This window comes from Elephas maximus, chromosome 19 (assembly GCF_024166365.1).
Source record: "Elephas maximus indicus isolate mEleMax1 chromosome 19, mEleMax1 primary haplotype, whole genome shotgun sequence".
Classification (NCBI taxonomy): domain Eukaryota; kingdom Metazoa; phylum Chordata; class Mammalia; order Proboscidea; family Elephantidae; genus Elephas; species Elephas maximus.
Window position 1 is genome coordinate 8,369,711 of NC_064837.1, and position 22,353 is coordinate 8,392,063.

A 22,353-nucleotide genomic window follows, 5' to 3' on the forward strand; every position below is an offset into this window, starting at 1 on the left:
ACCCTATGGGGGCAGTTCCACTTTGTCCTACAGGATCACTATGAGTCAGAACCAACTCAATGGCACCTAACAACAACAACAACATAACAAAAAGACAAAGAGGCCCATCAAACAACAGGCAAACAATATGAACAGACATTATACCAAAGAAGATATACCAAGGAGCACATGAAAAGATGCTCAACATCATTAATCATTAGGGAAATACAAATTAAAATAAAAACAAGAGACCACTTCACACCCACTAAAAAAAAAAAAAAAATCTGTTGCCATCCAGTCGATTCTGACTCATAGCGACCCTATAGGACAGAGCAGAACTGCCCCCACAGAGTTTCCAAGGAACGCCTGGTGGATTTGAACTGCCAGCCTTTTGGTTAGCAGCCATAACTCTTAACCATTACACCACCGGGGTTTCCTCACACCCACTAGAAAGGCTATAATAAATAAGAAAGTCAATAATGAGTGTTGCCAGGTGTGTGGAGAAGTGGGAACCCTCATACATTGCTGGTGGAAATGTAAAATATTACAGCCATTTTGGAAAATAGTTTGGCAGTTTTTCAAAAAGTTAAACATTAAAATACCATATCGCCTAGTGATTCCCCTCCTAGGTATCTACCCAGGAGAAGTGAAAACATATATCCACACAAAGACTTTCACGTGAATGTTCATAGCAGCATTATGGACAAACAATAGTCCCAAATGGGAAACAACCTAAATATACATCAAAATGTGGTATATCTATTATGATGATAGCTTCATGGATGAGAATCAGCATAAAGTCAATGTTCACAAGGTGGAGGTTAATCATATCCCTGCTTTCTCACTTCTCCATCATTTCTGACACCAGCCACTCATCATATGGCACTCCCTCTCCCTAACCCCAACCAGGTTAAGATGACATCATCCTTAGGTTCATTAATTTGCTGAAACAACTCACAGAACTCACAGAAGATATTATACTTAAAACTGTAAGTTTTATTATAGTAAACAGATATAGATCAGGATCATCATAAGGAAGAGATACACAGGTGAAGTCTGGGAAGGTTCCCAGTGCACAGCTTGGTGTCTCAGAGAGGGCCTGTCACTCTCCCTTCACCAACCAGGAAGCTCTTGGAGCCTTAGTGCTCCTGGCTTTAATGGGCCAGTTTTGTGTGATAAGCTAAATCATGCCTCCTGAGGCTAGTTGATACAGCCTCAAGGTGAGTCTTTTCTGGTCTGGTCAAGCCCCAATTACCAACACAAACCCTTAAGTGTGGCCTGAATGTTCCAGACCAAGACAACCCAATTACTCCAAAGGTTTTTTCCTCCAGAGTCAAGGATAAAAGCCACCTCGCTTAGGGTAAAGCTAGGTCCTTTATGCCACATTTATAAAATAGAAAAATATTCAGAAATGAAAAGAATAGACTACTGATACATGCAGTATCATGGTTGAGTCTCAAAAATTTTGCATGCAGCGAAGGAAGCCAGATACAAGAGACCTTATGTTACATGATTCCATTTATATGAGATGTCTAGAACGGGGAATTTTATAAAGACAGAGGGTAGATTAGTGGTTGCCTGGGGCTGGGGTGGGAATGAGGATTGACTGTAGATGGGCAGAAGGGATCTTATTGAGGGGGATGAAAATGTTCTAAAGCTGCTTTATGGTGGTGGTTGCCTCACTCAGAAAGTTACTAAAAATCATTGAATTGTACGTTTGAAATGAGTGAATTTTATGATATAAAATATACCTCAATAAAGTTATTTTAAGAAAAGATAGCATGAAAACAAAATCTTAAATAGCAACAAAAATAAAAAAGACCCAAGTGTATATTAAACTTTAAGTGGGCAGGGCCTTTCTAAGCAGAAAAGCAATAAAAGAATACCCCATTGAAAAATGGGCAATGACAACAACAAATAATTCACGGGAGAAGGAAAGCAAATAGCCAATAAACATATAAACATGTTCAAGCTTGTAAGTAATCAAAGGAATCCATATGCAAATGAAATACCACTTTGACTTATAAAATTAACAATACTTTTAATGATAATACTGCTGGTGATGTTAGAAGATGAACATTCCCATAAACTGCTAATGAAAATGAAAACAGTATTTCTCTCAAGAACAATTTGAAAGCATGTATCATCTAGTTATCCTAATTCTTGGAATATGTCCCAGGGAAATAGTAATAAATATGGTACAAAACATACACACACACATATAATTGAGTTATGGCGGCTTTATGTTTAACAGTAAAAAGCTTAGATATAATTTAAATATCCTATAACAGGTTATATGAAATAAATTCTGAGATACTTGCATATGGACTGAACCTGCAGTAGTCCCCAATAAATTAAGAGGTACTCAAAACTGATGCTTAGTTGATTACACCAGTACTTAACCCAGCACACGGTGGAAAAGGAGAATTTGTATGTGAAGGTGTGGGAACAGGAAAGGGGGCAATCACCCAAGGGGTGATGTGAATTGCTTTTGTTCAGCCTGGAAAAGCATTTCCATTTAGGTATTCAGCCTTAGAGCTCTGCCATACTCCTTTGACAATGGCTGAGCCATTGTAGCTACTTACAGATTCAAGTCCCATCCAGGCAGTGGGAAATTCCAGAGGAATAGGCATAATCATTTGGATGTACCGTAATACGGGTGTGCTTTTAATGAATGTGTGGAGGTTGTATGGATCAATTGTCCATTTGATTAATTCCCCCGGCAGGAGAGAATTAAATGCACTTAGGCTACACACCAGCAAAGGCTGAATGCTCTTTAAAATGCGATTTTCTTGTTGAGACCGATTTTTTTTCTGGGCAAAACATTTCTTGAGATAATAATGGAAGTCAATGAGAAAATGCAATTTGCCATATAAATATTCAACTACGTACTATTTTGTCGGAAAAACATCTAATGTGCAAAACAAGGTCAAGGTCTATATAGTATTCACCATTGTTTGTGGCAAATCTTCCTTTCAAGTTCTAATTTGCAGCATTTCACGGAAGAGGCGATAAACTCCTATTTTAGAAAGAATTCACTGTCAACACTTTACCATTTCCCTCTATCAGGCATTAAGCATTAGTCTACTAACCCACTGCTAAAAAAAACACTGTAGAGACCTCTAAATCCAAAAAAAGATAATTATCTTCTTCGACTCCTAGGCAGGCGTGAAGACCCCAGAAGGAGAACAGTCTCGTACATTTTATCAGTCAGAATGGTAATGTCTGAGATGGCAGCAGAAAGGAAATTTTCCAAATGGTACGGGGAACATGGGTACATATCTGGAGCCTTAGAAATCATCATAATCATTCAAAGAGCATTTGCTAAATTAAGTGTCAGGCACAGTGCTAGGCCCTGTGGGGGGAGAGCAATGAACTAGTCAAAGTCACTGTTAACCACGGAACATACAGGCTGGAGTGCGAGACAGACATTAATTAAATAGACCAAATATATAATGGTTTCATTATTCTGTATGAAACTATTTACTCATATTCCCAGGCAGGTGGAAAAACTCATTGGAAAATAGGATACCAGCACCAGTAGCTGTCGAATTGATGCTGACTCATGGTGACCCCATGTGTATCAGAGTAGAACTGTGCACCATAGGGTTTTCAATGGCTAATTTATCAGAGGTAGACTGCCAGGTCTTTCTTCTGAGGTGCCTCCAAGTGGACTTGTAATTCCAATCTTTCTGTTAGCAGTGGAGCGAGTTAACCGTTTGCACCACCCAGGGACTCCGAATCAGAATAGTGTACCAGATTTCCACCCTGCTTATGGAAGATGTCTTGCTGAGAATTGTCCAATGACAACGATACCCGAGAGGATACATTCTGATTGAAACTCGAAGTGGGAAAACTCCCCTCAACCCACACGGAATGAGCCCCTCTAACTGCTTGAGCCCAAGTACAGCCTAAAGACTCCGCAAGTCCCAGAGTTGCTGCTGCCTGTACTGAGCCAGCTTCAGAGAGACCACATCTCCCCCTGACCAGGCATAAATAAGCCAGGCAGGGAGGAGGCTGGGCTGCCCAGCCAAGAGCAAAAGACAGAGTAGCTGCTCCTTCCTCTTGGGAGTCAAGGCACAGAATCCTGATTAGACGCCTCCCCTGAGCTGACCTCGCCTTCTAGATTGTCTATTCTTACGATCTGGGTCTTCAATATTCAGCCATCATTCACTCATTCAACACATGTTAATTCAACATCTGCTAGGAACTGGTGACATAGCAACAAGCGAGACAAAGTCCTGATCTCAAGGAGCTTATACGCTAAAGGAGAATGCAGACTACAAGCAAGCAGGCATTTCAGAACGTAATAAATGTTAGAAAGGAGATAAACAGGGGGATGGATACGTTAGGGGCACCTGCATGTGGGAGAGGCAGAGAAGGCTGTCTTTTAGAACAGGGATCAGAGAAGGTGTCTCAGAACTGAGAGTAGAACTAAAGGACAAGAAGGTGCCAATGGAGCAAAGAGTCTGGAGAAAGACATTCCAGGCAGAGGAAACCACCTGGTCTTTCTAAGTTGAAAAGATCCAAGAACAAAATGGAGGGGAGTGTGGCTGGTGTGTAGAGAGTGACAGGCTGGCAGGAATAACATCTTATGAAGAGTTTAAGGTCGCTGGGTGGCGCAAATGGTTTGCGCTTGATTACTAACCTAAAGGCTGGCGGTTCAAACCCACCCAGCGGTGCCATGGAAAAAAGTTCTGGTGATCTGCTTCAGTAAAGATTATAGCCAAAAAAAAACTCTCTGAAGCTATTCTACTCGGTAACGCATAGGGCCAGCACGAGTCAGATTCAACTCGATGGCAATAGGTTTGGTCGTTTGTTTTTATGAGGAGTTTAGATTTTGATCCAAGCGCAGCGGGGAGCCACTGGAGACAGTGACATGACCTCTACAAGGTCCAACAAAACAGAGAGATGCAAAAGTAAATGGAGAGCACTTTGAGTGGGGCAGTGGAAACCCTGGTGGCATAGTGGTTAAGTGCTACGGCTGCTAACCAAAAGGTTGGCAGTTTGAACCTACCAGGTGCACCTTGGAAACTCTATGGGGCAGTTGTACTCTGTCCAATAGGGTTGATATGAGTCAGGATCGACTCACTGGCAACAAGTTTGGTTTGGTTTTGGATAAGTGGAAGAGATTTCCAGTCTGAACAGGAAAACGAATTACAGAAATGAAAAAAGTGAGGGGAAACGAACCATGAGGTCTTACTCTGTGGCTAATGTTGAGGCTTTCAATTACTTTGGATCTCCTGTGTCTCTACTTATCTCATGAGTACAGTGATTAAAATTTAACTAGTAAAATGTTACTTAAGAAACAGGATTGACCAGAATACAGGTGATATCACTTAAAATAGGCAGAGAGAAAATTAAGTAAAATAACACACTGATTCCATACGGACATTTTAAACTTCACAATTTGTTACTCATAGGTTATTTATTTAGGGTACACCAGTCATTTGGACATGCTGTTCTTTTTGGAGAAGAAAATACTTAGTGTTTAATGAAATTATAAGGAAAGGGTGTGAACTTTTGGCAGAATTTACAGAAATCTCAGCAGAATTGAAATATCACTCTTCACTTGGACCATGGCTTTCTCTGTCCTCTCCCTTCTTTGCTCACGCTCTGCTGGCAAATTAATCTTCACAATATACAGTCTTCGTCATCTTGCTCCTCTGATAAAATTTTTTTAAATTTATTTTGTTGTAGTTGTTGAGAATACACATAGCCAAATATACATCAATTCAACCGTTTCTATGTGTACAATTCGGTGATATTGCTTACATTCTTCGAGTTGTGCAAGCATTTTCACCCTCCTTTTCTGAGTTATTCCTCTTCCATTAACATAAACTCACTGCCCCCTAAGGCACCTATCTAATCTTTTGAGTTGCTGTCATCAATTTGATCCTGTACAGACAGCTCTTGAAAGAGCAAAATGTTCAAGGCAGGCCTTTATTTACTAGTCAAGTTCAGCTGTTGTTCGGTTTTAAAAAGACTTCATGGGTATTTTTGATTTAAGGTTTGAAGATTATCTCAGGACAATAGTTTCAGGGGTTCATCCAGTCTCCATGGTTCCAGAAAGTCTGGAGTCCATGAGAATTTGAAATTCTGCTCTGTGTTTTCTCCCTTTTGATCGGGATTCTTCTATAGATTCTTTGATCAAAATGTTCTGTAATGGCGCCATTCAGTTCTTCCGGTCTCATGGCAAAGGAGGCAGTTGTTCATGGAGGCAATAAGCCACACACTCCATTTCCTCCTCCTGTTCCCGACTCTCCTTCTTCCTCTGTTGCTCCAGGCAAATACGGACCAATTATCGTACCTTGAATGGCTGCTTTCAAGATTTTAAGACCCCAGGCACTACACAACAAACTAGGAGGTAGAAAAGACAAACTAAACATATTATTAGGCCAATTAACTGGGATGTTTCATGAAACCATAACCCTATGCCTCCAAGCCAAGGAAGCATATCCCAAGAGGTGTTTGGTTGTATACAAGCAGCCTCAACAGCTACTCTTTTTTGTTGCTGTTGTAAATATATCTATCACACAACTTCTGAAAATTCAACTTTTTATAGGTGTACAACTTATTGACAGCAAATACAATTGGCTGTGCAACTCTACCCTTAATCAATGTGATTTTTTCCATTGCCATTATAAATTTTTTAAAAATAGTTTATAATTACCTACTGGATAAAGAATAAAATATTCTTCAAATTCTACAGTTTGACTCTTATGCATCTTCCCAGTTTTATGGGCTACTACCTCTTCCAATGGGGCACTCGTGGTTCAGTGGTAAATTCTCGCCTTCCGTGAGGGAGACCTGGGTTCCATTTCCAGCCAGTGCAGCTCACGTTCAGCCACCCCTGGTCCATCAGTGGTGGATTGTGCATTACTATAATGCTGAACGGGTTTCAGTGGTGCTTCTAGACTCGGATAGAATAGGAAGAAAGGCCTGGTGATCTGCTTCCAAAAATCAGCCAGTGAAAACCCTACAGATCACAACGGTCCGATCTGCAGCTCATCATGGAGATGGTGCAGGACCGGGAAGAGTTTTGCTGTGTCAGGCATGGGGGTGCTATGAACTGGGCACCGGCTCAACGGCAGCTAACAACAACTACTTCTCCCAATGTCGAAAGAGTTTATGCTCCATCTTTCAGGAACATATCTTGAGTTGCCCACCTCCATGCCTCTGCCCACAGCAGCCCAGTTGCCAGGAATGCTTATCAGTAGTTCCTTAACTTTTGAGGATGCCAGACCACTTTAATGGATTCATTCGTGAACACTCGATAGAAAAAGTGACACACACATAGATTTCTGTACAACTGCATGGACACCTGATAGCTATCCTAAAACCTGCTAAAATCCTGCTGGGAGTCCACACATGCTCTGAGGTCCAGATCAGATACCGTCTCCTCCCTGAAGCTTCCCCAGTCCTTTTCCTCCCACTGTGAGCAGATGGTTCTTCTGTACTCCGAGGACTCACTGCTGATTCGCTTGCTTGGAAATTTGTAATATATGGGTTTGTATCCTATTTTATACTATGGTCTTACACTATTTAACTTTTTATCTATATGTGTCTCGCTTTACTCACTAGAATTGTAGCTTAAGGGGAGGAAGTGTTTCAGTTACTTTTCTATTCCCAGTGACTCGTTCAGTGTCTGGCATGAACTTATTCACAAATGAATTAATTTGAATGACTGAGAATATGTCTCCCTAAACAACTGTAAGCCCCTTAATGGTAGGAGCTATTTATATCTTTTTATAGATTTTCCAATGGATTAATCAATTGATTGATAAAAATAATAGTAGAGATCATTTACTGAGCATGTATTATGCGCTAAATGCTTTACAAGTATTACTGTCTTTAATCCTTACAAAAACCATGTAAAGTAGGAGTTAATACTTCCATTATACAGATGAGGAAACCAAGAATTATAGAGGTCAGTTTTTCATGGTCAAACAGCTGGTATGTGTTAGAGCTGTGGTCAAAACCCATGTGTGTGTGACTGCAAAACCCATACTCCTAACTGCTATAGGATACAATTCTAATATAGAACTACCCAGCAATTCCTTAAAAATCATGGCTTGTGGGTTTACTCTGGGGTGTGCTCCTTTAAGGGCCCTCCTTGGGAATATGCAGAAGAGCTCTGCCCTACAGTGTTTCAATTTTATTTTATATCTGCTCTTTCAAGACCCAGCCCTCCCCCTGCAGCTCAGTGGACAAATAGCAAATGACGGTGACCTTGACCCTGCATGGTCATTGGGTGGCCTGAACCAGAGAGCAGTGGGGTTCTCTGTCAGTGGCAGACACCAGCACTCACCTGTCGGTCAAAGGAGTGATCACCAGGCGAGGGGTATTTCCCAGGTACTCATAGGAGTATAGAAACTGGGCATCACAGATGTTGGCAAAGCAGTGTTTGGCCTCATCATCCCACCGATGGCGCAGCTGGGACAGCCAGAGGAAGGCCTGGGCATTGTCTACCTAAAGAGGAGTTCAGCGTATGTGAGTAAATCACACTGTTAAACAGGTAGCAGGTGGCCCCTTGACCACAGGATACTAGGGGCTTTGGATGACTTGGTTGTGGTCTGAAAGTCAAGGGTGTAACACCTTCTGACCAGCACAGCACAGAAAGCACGAACTGCTCTGATTGCACTGTTTCCCTGGAGATTTTAAAAGGTGGCAGCAGCCACCAAGATCCTCCCCAAGCTCTCCGGCTGGTGCTGTGCAGACTCTGGAGCCCCATGTTTTAGCTGTATGTGAGATTCTCCCTAACTCCAATATTCATGGTGTAGCTGCTCACAAAGGAAGACACCGTTGGTGTTTGGAACCCACCTTCTGAGCAATCATCTTGGCCACCACGTCCCGGGCATGCACATCAATGGTGCATATGGTCATGATCTTCTGCCGGTCCCCCTTGGAGAGCTGGCCAATTAGCATAGTGATGAGGGTTTTGAGCTGGGCCACTTGCTTCTTGTAGTAGTCCTTCATGGAGTTCTCATAGCCTTCCTCTAGCCTGGAAAACGCAATGCCCACTTCCGTCGTCCACCAGATCTGAGTACAGGTCAGGGCCACCTGCGGCAAACAAGAGCCATTGGGTAGGTAACTGTCACCAGGGCTGTCTTCAGCCAGTCCACTCATCACTTGGCAAGGGCCCAGGATGCAATCATGTGGATGAAACGACCCCTTTCCTTCCTTCCCCCACCAGTATCTACTAAGTAAGAACTCTAAATCTTTGGAAATGTGAAGTGTTTCAAGTGGGGAAAGCAGTTTCTGCTCTTGGAAAATGTATAATTTGATTGAGAACAACTGGATTCTAAGAAATATCTTCACTGATCACTAGGTTTTTATTTCCCAGAGGCAGCATCTTTCCTGCGCTTGGGAGAATAACTGACTGAGTTACTTACTGAGCATCTCAATAAGACTCTCATAGTCTTTCCTCTGTTCCTTTGGTACCTCATGTGGTCCAAGTTATTCTAGTTCATTGAGTCAATGCTGATCATCTGTGGCACATATCAGCTTGTCCACAATACTTTTTGTACAGTTTTTTTCCTTAAAACTTATAACTTTAAAATGTCTGCTCTTGAAGCCAAGGTCAACATGGTCAAAATTCAACATGGTCAATACGATTTGTGTTTTTTGGAGATTAAAAATAAATAAATGGAAAAAAGTGATTCAAATAAATATTTCTTCTGTTTACTGGAGAACCTAACGCAGAAAAACCCCACGATTTTGATTATTCATGGTGGAAATTTATATATGTTGCTCTTCTGTAGTACCATTTGCTTGGGAGATACTGCTCTAGGTGATATCTGTTGCAATATTAATAGGTAACAAATTTTCATGCCTCGAAATTCTGATATAGGTAAACAAGGAATCCTGATAGGAGCTATTCCTTTTGTGAAACAGAGAATCCTATTGTAGTTAAAAATACCATTCTCTAACTTTTCCATTTTTACCTTTAAATGTATACATATTGCATCTTATTAAAGAAGTTCCTCTTGTATTGGTGGCCTTGTTTGAATGGCTTGATGAAATGTTCCAACTCTACATTAAAAAACAAAAACAAAAACCTCTTTCTCTGTGCAGTGCCGACCTATTTCTCTTCTCCTCCTCACAGCTAAGTTTCTTGAAAGAGTTATCACACTCACTGTCAGCATCTTCCTACCTTAGGCTGACTCAACTCCTTGCAAGAGTGTCTTTCCTACCAATCTACTGACTCTCTTTCCATGAACATTCTTCAGCCTTTTTATTTTGTTTGACCTCTTAGAAGTACTTGGTATTTTCACCCTCTCACCTTCTTTTTTTTTTTTTTTTTTTTTCACCTTCTATTAAGTTTCTCTTTTGGTTTCCATAACTATTGTTTCCTGGTTTTCCTTTTATCTGGAAAGGTATCATTTCTCATTCTGCTTGACTGGTTCCTCCTTGCCTACTCAGCCTTTGAATGATGAACAGGGTTTGTTCTACACCCTCATCTCACTCCACGTACTTTCCAAGGGCAAATCCGCTGTTATGGATTCAGTTACCATCAAATGTCCACACCCTCAAACGTGCCAACACTAGTGCAGAGGAAGGGAGGAGTAGTATACAGCAACCAGTGTCATTGAAAAATTCTCATGAGGTCTCCCCTCTCTCCTAGTCCCCTCCCGAGAACTCTGTAAAGAATTCAGATATACCTTAGAATGAAGTCAGACTCCATAACATTGTCTGTAAGAACTGGCTTCTACTTTCCTCCCCAGAATACATGTGCTGCCCCCTGCTTCTCACCCTGGTACTCCTACATCAGTCACACTCACAGAGCTTCGCAGATACAAAGTAGGCTGGTTCAATGGTATTTGTTGAATTGAATTGGTTACATTTTTCTCCCTATTGTAGCTAATGAGGGTTAAAATGGACAATCCTTGATTCTTTAAAGTAAGGGTTCAATCAGGCCATGAATGACAAGTCCCCTCCTTGCTCTTGCTGACCACTTACAGATTACTGGGGGTCAAGCAAGCATCTTCTGACTGTGAAACAAACTGCAAGTCTGATGTCTAGGAGCCCCTGAGCGCTGAAGGAGGTCACTGAGGAAAAAAGCCTAGTAGAGGGTAGAAGTCCACAAAGGTCCCGGTTAGGAAAATACCTGAGCTGGGTAGTCAAAGAGCCACTGTTCCCGTGGTTTTTCTTCATAGGCGGTTACACCCTCTGTCATTTCATGCCTCACAGTGGCCTTCATGTGAGTAAGCACATGGTTCAGCCATGTTTCTACCTGAAAAAAGCATCTGGGTTAGACACTGGGTACCTAAGATTTGATCAATCCGATACTTTTTCTTCCATTCATCCCAAGAGATGCCCAGGCATGACTCTAGAAGGCACAGGGAGATATTTTGTTTGTGCAGTTGAGGATGGTAATAGGTGAGAACTGGTCTTAATGAACAACAGACTGATGTGCCCTCTTGGAAAACATAGGCCACAGTAGCAGGTCCGGGGGAGAGGCTACAGCCCAGAGTTCATACAAGGAAATCTAAATCTGGGTTGCTAGGTGTGAATAAGTCCATAGACTCACATGACCCTCTTGTTCATGCTGGTCATAGAGAGGTAAACTAATTTTCCAACTAAATACTTTATGAATCTACAAAAAGAATATATTCTGAATCAAACTCCAAGACCACTCTCATATAGCTGAGTATTTTCCGAGACTAGAATTACTTTCCAAGATACATGTGGATTACGGTGGAATCCTGTAAAAGATCTTTTCTCCAAGTATTAGTATGAACTAGATGAGAACTCCAGGGGGCCATGCTTTGATGGATCATTTAGGACAATGAACACAAAAGGGCATATACTTCAGTGGTGATGCGGAAGGGTGGGCAAGAGGTTTGAGGCGAGAATAGTCCCATGAGCCATGGTCCTTGAATCGGACATGAGAGCTCTGGAGGTAGTAGACCTTAGAACAGTGTCCAAGGGGAAAGGCTGGAAGGAGGGTGGAGGTGATTCTGTGGGTATTTGTACAGAGAGGAGACATCTCAAGAAAGCAGTTGATTTCCAAGGACATTTTCTCCTGGGGAAGGTGTCCGTGTTCCAGATCCCCCTGTGGGGTGCTTGAGGGGCTGTCATGTTAAAGTCTCCTGGCACTGCTAATCACTTTCAAATCCTTTCCTTGTTGACTGGGGTAGTTGTCTATGTGCATTTTATGCCTCTCTGCACAGATCTTTGGTTAAGGAAGAGATATGAATGTCGACATGTATCCTTCCCAGAAGAGAAAAACATGCAAAACAGCACACTGCACTACAGGTGGCCTCAAAGTTGCTTCAAGTTAAGGGAAGCTGGCAGTCCTGGGGCAGGCACTGTAGTTCTGGGCCAAGGTCAGTAGGGCCATGCCCAAGGTCAATACCGATACTGATACTGAAGGCAGACACTTGTAAGGAGGGCATAAAGAGCTTTCTCTGTACCTGCCCGCTGCAGTCACAAGGCTCACTGAAGGGCACGTACTCTTCTTCTTTGCTGTACATTCCCAGGCTTATCTTGGTTGGTTTCTTGCTGTCATCTAATTGGAATTGCATCTTGGCCATATTGTCGAAGAGTTTGGAAAGGTGGCGTTGAACCTATGAAGGAAGCCACGCAGAAGGATTGGGGGGAGTGTCTAGGAAGTTCTTCTAGGTGACTACCGTGGGACAATCATTCTAAAAGATGTAGTGGTGGATAAAAACATTTAGAAGGAAGTTGTGGGAATCGTGATGCAGATGTGAGGGCAGGAACCAACTGAACTTGATGCAAGTGGTCAAAGGAAATAAAACTCATGGGCATCAAGCATTAGCAACAAATGAATAAAGTCACGACAGTTTGGTGAATTTCTGCTTGATCTAATACAAATAGGATCAGATTGGAAGAACATGATGGCTAACTCATAAACCCTTTTCCTAAGAAAACAGTACTGCACAATAAGACATAAGAATACTAACACACTCAAATCTGGAAGGTCAAGGGCAGTGGTGACGGTGGCCAATGGGATAAGTGCCCCAGTCACTGGAACATCTTCGATGTGGTGGACCAACATAAGAAGGGTCCAAAGCAAGGGTCACGCCAAGCAGAAATCCAGCATGTGGCTGGGCTTCCCCCGTCACACTGGTACCCTGGGCATTAGTGTTAGCAGGAAGGCTAAACCCATTGCCACTGAGTGATTCCGGCTCTAAGTGACCCTATAGGACAGAGTAGGACTCCCCCTTAGGGTTTCCACTGCTGAGAGTCTTTACAGAAGCAGATTGTCACATCTTTCTCCAGTGGAGTGACTGGTGGGTTCAAATCGTAGACCTTTTGGTTAGCAGCTGAGTGCTTAACCACAGCACCATCAAGGCTCCTAGCAGGGATGCTGGACAGAACCAATTGTGCTCCTTGCAAAGGCTTAGCCCCTTCCACCCTTGCCATCCTCAAAGTTTCTCCAATTCCATGTTAGTAATACCACGAGGGCACCCTGAGCATCAGTAATGGTGAAAATGAACAAAGGCCTGAGGTTTGGGATGATGGCAACAAACGTTTGAAATACGCACATTGCCAGAGAAAGTAGGCATAAAGGGGAACCTGAAATTCCCTTCTGATGGGAGCTCCTCAGTCCTTCTGGAACCTTCCACAAGCACTCGCCCAGCTTACCTGCAGCGGAGCTGTGCCATTGGAAAGGATGTCTAACAGATCTGAAGAGGAGAGAAAGTAAAACCTAGGGAAGGCGAGCCGCTTGGTATCTAGGTACTCTGCCAGGGCCTTCTCACACAGGCACAATCTGAGGGTAGAGAACACAGAATTTCCTCCCTAAGTATGCCTTGACCCATAGGCACATACACATTATGCAAAGGCAAATACATGCAATATAGACAGAAATCAGCACAAGAAGCACTTAGGGAGGTTTGAGAACATACACAATGACACATTTACATTCGCATAGCAGTTACTGGTTGCTGACAAATCGATTCTGACTTATGGCAACCCCATTTGTGTCAGGGTAGAACTGTGCTCTAAAAGGTTTTCAAAGGCTCTGATTTTTTGGAAGTAGATCACCAGGGCTTTCTTCCAAGGTGCCTCTGGGTAGACCCAAACCATCAACCTTTTGGTTAGCAGCAGAGTGCTTACCAGTTTGCTTCACCCAGAGACTCCTATACATTAGCATAAACACCTCTAATAATACCCACATACCCTATATACCCAAACACACAAGGAACACTGTCTTCACTTACTCACTCAGGCAGTTAAATAAAGTCAGAGACAGAAAGGGAAAAAGGAAATATTGTCCCCTTCAGTGCAAAGGGCAGGAAGTCCACTGTCACCTGCTCTGAATATCTTCCAGTTTTTCATAAAGCCCTGATTTGTTGGTAGCTTCCACGACATTTGGAGTTTTCTGAGCATCATAAGCTAGTTCTTTAAAATCAATGTCGATGCCTTCAAATCTTTTAGAATCCTGCAAATAAAAGTGTGAAAAAAATTAAATACCATTCCCTCAATTCCAAGAGGCTCCCCTGATGTAGCCAGTGACATGCCAGTCAGAAGCAGAAACCTCTTCCTGGGTTCCCCGATACAGAGATTAGCCAAGAGATGAAAAGACCCTTAACCAGAAACAGCAGTTCTCAGAGTTTTTGGCTTCGGAAACCCTTTACACTTTCAAAAATTATTGAGAACCCCAATATAAATATATCTATATTTTCTATATCAGAAGTTAAAATTGAGAAATTTAAGAGTATATATTTATTTGTTAATTCGTTAAAAAACTTACAATGATAAACCCATTATGTAGTAACATAAATAACATATTTTATCTAAAAAAACTGTATTTTCCAAAATAAAATAATTTAGTGAGAAAAGTGGAATTTTTTTTCACAAATTTTTGCAAAGCTCTTTAATGTCTGACTTAATAGAAGCTAATAGATTCTCATATCTGTTTCTGCATTCTATTGTGATATCACATATCATGTATCCTCTGGAAAACTCCACTGTACGCTCATGAAGTACTGAGAATAAAAAAGCAAATAACATTCTAGAATTATTATTAAGGCTGTTTTGACTTTGTGGATCACCTGAAAAGGTTTCAGGGACTCCCAGGTGTCCCTGACCACACTTTGAGAACTGCTGGCATAAAACACATGATTCCTAAGTCAGGTAGACAGCAGATCCAATGCTCCTTAATGGGCTTATGCAAAAGTTTATGCAACCAAAATAAGCTTTTCCTTAGGAAATGTGCTACTATGATGCCAAAATTAATTAGGAGTCACTGCTTCCCGCTACCACACACAAACACATTCACAGTGTTCTCCTGATTGAGAGAATAAATATGCGAAGTGCTTTGGCTGAAGACCTGGCACCTGGGAAAAGCTTATGGCATTATTATTACATAATAACAATGATAATTGTACTTGCTATGAACACTGTTTAATTATGTCCCAGAGTAGGTGCTACTATTAGTCCCAGTTTACAGATGAGGAAATCAAGGCACCAGGAGGTTAAGCAGCTTGCCCAAGGGCCCACAGCTGCAAGTGGAAGAGTCAGGACTGAAGCCCGGAGTAGTCCTGCTCCTACCTTCTGCCCTACACCACTTCTCTACCAAGAAGATTCACAAACAAGATGACAGGTAAATAAGTTACAGTTCCTCAGTGCAGTCCTTGCTCCAATTAAAAATGAAAAAGGATCAAGGCTACAGAATACAGGAAATGTCTGACACGAGTGCTCAAGTGCAAAAAGCTGAACAGAAAATTATAATAACACTATGAGAGCTATAATGTAAAAATAGGTACACACATGAACAAAAGTTGGGAAATATTCATAACTAATGACAATAGTGACTACTGGGCCATACGATTATTACTGATTTTATTATGTTCTGAAATTGTCTCTATTATATTGTTACTACAAAGACAATGTATTTACATATTTTACACCTAAACCTGTGGCACTGGTTAGAAGTTAATGATACCAATACGTTATTATGTTTAATTGAAAGTTCCCAAAAGTCTCCTTTACCATCTCTACAAAAGTCTCTACCTACGTCCTCTTCAATCACGGCATTTAAGATGAATACAATCTGGTTTACTCAATTTGACTTAACTACAAACACTGTAACAGAATTGTTCTCTGCTCTTTTTCATGCAAACATACAGCCTTTACTCTATACACTATTGCATTAAATATGCTTTTGTGGGATGAGCTAGCAATAATAATGCTTTGATGGAATGTACTTCAAGTTCTAAACAATGCCTGGTACACATGTGACATTTTGGAGTCAAATGTATTTGTAAGCTAATAACTTGCTGTACTGCAGGGATACAGAGGAAATCTCAAAAAAATAAAATGAAGGAACGGATTGGAGGCCACTCTGAGAGAGGAGGAAGTTAATGGCACATTAATTAAGATAAATTAGAAGGCACAATCAAACACAGGGAAGGTAATAAGGAGAAGAATGCATATTTTAGAGAAATTCATCCTTTAGTACTTACTTGAGGACTACTTAGCATGCTGTTAAAGGAAATCTAGAAGTGTGCTGCTCAGCAGGAATTTGAATTTGCCTGGAAACAATGCTCACTATCAATCAATACCTGCATCTTAATTATCTGCAGAGCATCTCATCTCATCTCAAACTGCAGCAGCTAATATTTTTGATCTCCTTTCTATGTACACATTAAACAAACAAACAAACAATTTCCTTTGGGAGCAACTCTTGTCCATTGGCATAACATAGCTCATAAAGATAATGTTCTACATCCTAGTTTGATGAGTAGTGTCTGGGGTCTTAAAAAAGCTTTTGAGTGGCCATCTAAAACATAGCTGTTGGTCTCTACACGTGTGGAGTGAAAGAAAAAGAAGGAAATCAAAGACTCAGAGAAGAAACTAGTCTACAGGACTAAGAATCTACACAAACCATGGCCTCACCCATTTGAGACCAGAAGAACTAGATGATGCCTGGCTACCATTACCAACCGTTTCGTCCAGGGACACAATAGATGGACCTGATTAGAATGGGAAAAAAATGTAGAACAAAACTCAAATTCCTAAAACAGGCCAGACTTATTGAAACGGTAGAGCCTAGAGGAACCCCTGAGAATATCGTCCTGGGATAGTCTTTACACTTGGAACTCAAACCACTCCCAGAGGTCTCCTATCAGCCAAAAGACAGAGCGGTTCATAAAATAAACCTCACCTGTTAGTACTGTGAAGAATCACCTAAATGAGATCTAATGGTCAACATTTACCCTAGACCAAAGATGAAAAGGTAAGGGGGCACAGGGAAGCTAGATTAATGGAAACAGAACAATCAGAATGGAAATAATGAGAATGCTGACACATTGTAGAAAGTGTAACCAATGTCACTGAATAATATGCATAGAAATTGTTAATAAGAATCTGATTTGTGAGGTAAATTTTCTCTAAAATCACAATAAAATATTTAAAAACAAGCAAACAAAAAATCAGTTTCTCCTTTCTTTTTCCTGTGCGCCTGGGCACAAACTGACTGGTGTGTATTTCACCGTCTCTCTTTCCTGGCCTGACGTTTGGTGGCTTGCAATGTCAATGTCAAAGTTTGTTGGAGATGCCTGGGAGTAAAGCCAAGGAAGAGAAGGAGAAAAGGCCTAGAGAGTGCAGGAAGTGGGTGATCTGCCCTTGACCTGGGTAAGAGAACAGAGACAGCAAGATGTCCTTAGTAGGTACCTGGGGTAGCTGAGCCCGAATGTCTTCAGACCCAATGAATATACTCTCTAGGTGAGACCATGTGCGCTGCACCTCAAACCAGATTGAGATGACAGCGTCAGCTGTGGAGAGCTTCTTCTGCCAGCCTGACACTTCCTCCAGAAAGAAAGCAATGTACTTGGACATCATCAGGTTTTGAAGTTGGGCTTGGTTGTCCTCCAGAATCTCAATGAGGTCCTCGTCAGACCGCCACAGGGGGACATGGGTCCGCAAGTGGGGCTCACACTGGAATTCCATGCCAGCCCAGGTGGTCTGCAGTTCCTTCAAGGTCTTCTCCATGCCCATCTCTTTTACAGCTCTGTCCACAATGCCCCGGACCTCATCCTCGAAGTTGTGCAGTTGGAGCTGCAGGAGCTGAGCCAGGGTAGTGTCCTTGTCCATGGTGAAGCTCACACCAGTAGCCTGCATCAGCTGCCTCCAGTGCCGCTCCCGGATGGCTGGGTTCTGCAGTTCAGCCACTGCCCTCAGTGAGGTCAAGGTGTTTAACACAGTGTTTTCCAGGCCTATGAATATGTCCCAGGCCCTGACCTCCTTATCAAGGTTCCGGATATGCCTGGCAAAATGTTTGCACTCCAGTTCCATGGCCTCCACATTGATGTCCCCCCACTTGGCGGTCTCCCAGGCATGGATGCTGGAGTTCACTATTTCAATCGTATCCCAGAGCTCCTTCAGTTGACAGGCCTCCCTCCGGCACTGCCTCAGCTGCTTGTAGTCAGGAACGGTGACTTCAAACAAGCCAGCAGACTCAAAGATGGATGCCATGGTGGATTCCATCTGTTGGATTTCTATGTGCTTGGCATCCAGCGTTTGATGAGGATTAATGCTATCAAACCTGGAAAAGACAACATGTTCCCTTTGTAAGTAAAGAGCATAGGGGCATATTTACAAGAAGAACCAGCTCAAATCTTTAAATACTTCATATTCCAGGAAAGAGCAGTGACTTTCTCCAAGGTCTTTAATCCCGGAAAGAAAAGGTATTGAGGGTAGGTTGGAATGAGGTGAGCACAACGGATTAGAGGAGAGTCAATTCAAGAGGACCATCATGCTTGGACCCTTTCTGCCATCTGAAAAGATAATAATACTCCTCTCATTCCCCACCCCCCCACAGGTGGAAGGGGGGAAAACCCTTTACTCAAGCTTCCTTAGGGTCTCCACTTTATTTAGCTGTTGGCTTCCATAGACTACTTTACACCAAAGAGCACCATCATATTATTGCAGGAGCTGTACAGATAAAGACCTTGCTGCGTGGAAGGCAGCCTTTAAGTAAGAGAGCTAGTGCTTCAAAGTCTAATCCTGACCTGTTCTGGCATTGCTCTCCCTAGGGCAGTGGTCTTCAGCTTTGCCTACATATTAGAGTCACCTGGAAGCTTTTCAAGCTCTCCATGCCCAGGCTACTCCCTAGACCAATTAAATCATAATTTTGGGGGACCCAGGAAACAGTATTTTCAAAGCTCCCCAGGCAAGTCCAGTGTGCAGCCACGGTTAAGACCACTGTTAGGGGTCACGAAGATTGAGTGCAGACCCCCTACCAAGGGCCCCCATACAGTCACTTTCTATCATTTTTTGCCTCATCAGGCTCTGCATCTTCTTAAGTTCCTCATCCAAGCTGTCCCTGATCTCCCACCTTCCATTAACCTTTATCCTTCTCTGGCCTGCTTCCTTCTGCATCCTGGGGGCAGCCTCTTGTCTGCACTTAACTCCTAAAAGCACTCTATCTAGCTTTACAATTTTCGTTAATGTCTTCATCCTCTTCTCTCTAATGTTTAGGGCACACATCCATTTGAAGGCTGCTACTTGGACAGCCAGTAGAACAAACACACTGGTCTTAGAAGAAATACAATATTCCTTAGCAGTGAGGATGGCAAGACTTCAGCTGGCTTACTTTGGACACATCATCAGGAAAGACCAATCTCTTGAAAAGGACATCATGGTTGGTAAAGTGGAGGGTTGGTGAAGGCAAGGGAGACCTTCAGTGAGATGGACTGGCACAGTGGCCAAAACAATGGACTCAAACGTACCAACAATCATGAAGATGGCACAGGACCAGCCAATGTTTAGTTCTGTTATACACAAGGTCACCATGAGTTGGCACTGACTCAAAGACAACTAATGACAACAACTGGTCCCCACCAGCATTAACCTACTTTACAGTGCTGCCCATCAAGACAGACACTTCTGGCATAGTTGCATAAGAATGAACATTCAGAGGCACCTGCATGGTCAGGAAACTTTCTTCAGTCAGGAATACCCATTAGTCAAGTGTTTAAGGAGCCTCTCATTTTCCTCCCCTAGTCTCCTCTCCCCAGCACCAAGCTCTGACTGTCTTATCCTTGTGGGGGAGGAACTGGGGCGGGGGCTGGATTTGGGGGAGACTCTGGTTTAAGGCAGAATAGCATGCTCTTCTAAAACCAGAACAGGGTTTCTGGGACTCAATATCAAGGGGGAAGATTGAAAGAAAATGCATAATTAAGAGAATTGGCCATTTCCTCCTATCCAAAGTGTATGTGTGTGTGTCTGTGTGCATACAAATTCCTTTTCTTGAACTTCCCCTTCTTTTCCTTGTCTTCAGAAATATTTGACTTGACAAACAGAAATTAATCCCAATTAAAGTTACTTACCTGAACTGCTTACCAGTAAGCCTAATTACCATGCAACACAATAATAGTTATGCATACCATTAAATTAGTGTCAGATTAGCTTTGATGCTTGTTATGTCTGATGCAGACATGGAACGATATTTCTGCTTGTTCCAGCTACAGAGATTTTGACTCACGTACTAGGGCTGTAGAGGCACATCTCAAGAGAATGGGACTGAACATCAGTTGCAACTATGCTTACTGTTCTTCAGGAACCAAATACTTCAGAAAGGAACACAAGGTTGGAGCTCTCAGAGTTGAAAAGGGGCCTATGTCTATATAGGCGAGACGCTCTCTCCCCTATGAGGAACAGTGGAAAAAGGCACTGGATGTAAAGAAATATTTTCCATACTCACGGCAAGTGGCCCTGCAGAAAAAATTGCCAAGGAGAAATGGTCCTCCTTACACTTGATTACCAAAGACTAATTGTGTGCGTGTGTGTGTGTGTGTGTGTGTGTTGGGGGGAGGTCTCCTTTTTATCATAACTAGAGTGAACTCAGTACAAAATCTGTAAAATTTAGACAAATTCTGAAAGCCCGCATTCTGTTTAATTTATTAATGGGCTATAACTCAGGAACAACTTATTAGGTAAGATATGAGCTAGTAGAGTATTTGCAGTGTGCACAAAAGATAATAAATGATCTTGCTAACCATTCTTTCTTCAGCACCTATGAACATCCCTAAATCAATGTTGGTTCCTCAAATATTTGTAAGAGGTGGTCATTTATCAAGCCCGCTCCAAACTTCATCTACCCTGTGGCATAATTTTTGTTTATAGTTTAAATCTGTGTAATCATTTCCTTAGCTGAGCACACACAAAAGTTAATTTAGCCTAAGTAGTGATAGAAACCTCTAGGTATGAGGGAAGGTAACCCTCTTACCATTGAAAAACTCCAGTGCAAATTGTCAGGATATCCACAGACCTGATTAATGGGTCTAATAAACTTGAAGCAGTTCTCCAAACCCTGGGGGAACAATACAGTATAAGAATAAGAAAATAATAGGAGGGAAAAGGGTGTACCAAGTCTTTGGAATTGAAATAATAAAGTGAAAGTGTTTCAGTTTAAAAGAGAAATGCCTGGTGTCTGGATGAATAAAACTATAATTAAGAGAAATGAAAATATGGTGCTCATATGTGTGATCTTGGAAAAATGATTGGTTCAGATTTGACCTAGATATGGACATAGACAGGAATAAGTGACTTAAATCAATTCTCTGGAAGCTAGGCATTGGTAAATGTTAACCTCAGTGCCATACCTGTACATACACCTCTATTTGATGCTCTACAGGTATCATAAAACTCAATGTGTCTAATATTGTACTTGTGGTCCCTCACAAACACAGTCCTTCCCATTGTTTGGTACCCATCTCAGGGAACAGTTGAGCAGTATCAACTTCCACCTACTTGTCTACTTCGCTAAAGATGGGGAATTATCCTAGACTCCTCCTCCTTCATAGGGATATTGGTGGTTCGGTGGTAGAGTTCATGCCTACCGTGAGGGAGACTCAGGTTCGATTCCCAGTCAATGCACCTCATACATGGCCACCACCCGTCTGACAGTGGAGACTTGTGTTGCTATGATGCTGAAAAGGTTTTAGCAGAGCTTCCAGACTAGGAAGAAAGGTCTGATGATCCACTTCCAAAAATCAGCCAGCAAAAACTCTCTGAATCACAATGGTCCAATCCATAGCCTATCATGCGGATGGTGCAGGACCGGGCAATGTTTCCTTCCACTGTGCATGGGGTCGCCATGAGTCAGGACTGATTCCATGGCAGCTAACAACTCCTCCTCTTCCTTCATCTCGCACATTCAGTCAGTCCTGCTGATTCTCCCTCCTGAATCTCTCTCACATCCACTCTTCTCTCTCCACCCTCATGGTCACTGCTTCAGTTCAGGCCTCACCACTTCTTACCTGGGCTGTTGTAATAACCCCCAATCAGGCACCTGGCCTTGAGTCTGTTTCACCCCATTCTATTGTGCATAGTCATGACAGAGCGGCACTTACAATATGCTATTTTCAGGCTCAGATTTCTTGGTGATTGATCATG

At 42.2% G+C, this 22,353-nt stretch overlaps 1 protein-coding gene across 8 annotated transcripts in view; it reads right to left on the reverse strand.

The window, feature by feature from the left end:
* Window positions 1-22,353, reverse strand: part of DNAH9 (dynein axonemal heavy chain 9) — a 468,295-nt gene that overhangs the window by 329,895 nt on the left and 116,047 nt on the right. For 7 of the 8 annotated variants that reach the window (XM_049859546.1, XM_049859547.1, XM_049859544.1 and 4 more), the window contains 7 exons: window positions 17,629-18,499; window positions 14,262-14,392; window positions 13,594-13,720; window positions 12,399-12,551; window positions 11,090-11,215; window positions 8,803-9,042; window positions 8,291-8,451 (listed from right to left, as the gene is read on the reverse strand). In XM_049859546.1, the coding sequence (XP_049715503.1) occupies window positions 8,291-8,451; window positions 8,803-9,042; window positions 11,090-11,215; window positions 12,399-12,551; window positions 13,594-13,720; window positions 14,262-14,392; window positions 17,629-18,499 (1,809 nt within the window). The remainder of the gene's footprint in view (window positions 1-8,290; window positions 8,452-8,802; window positions 9,043-11,089; window positions 11,216-12,398; window positions 12,552-13,593; window positions 13,721-14,261; window positions 14,393-17,628; window positions 18,500-22,353) is intronic. The other variant, XM_049859545.1, reaches the window with a different exon arrangement.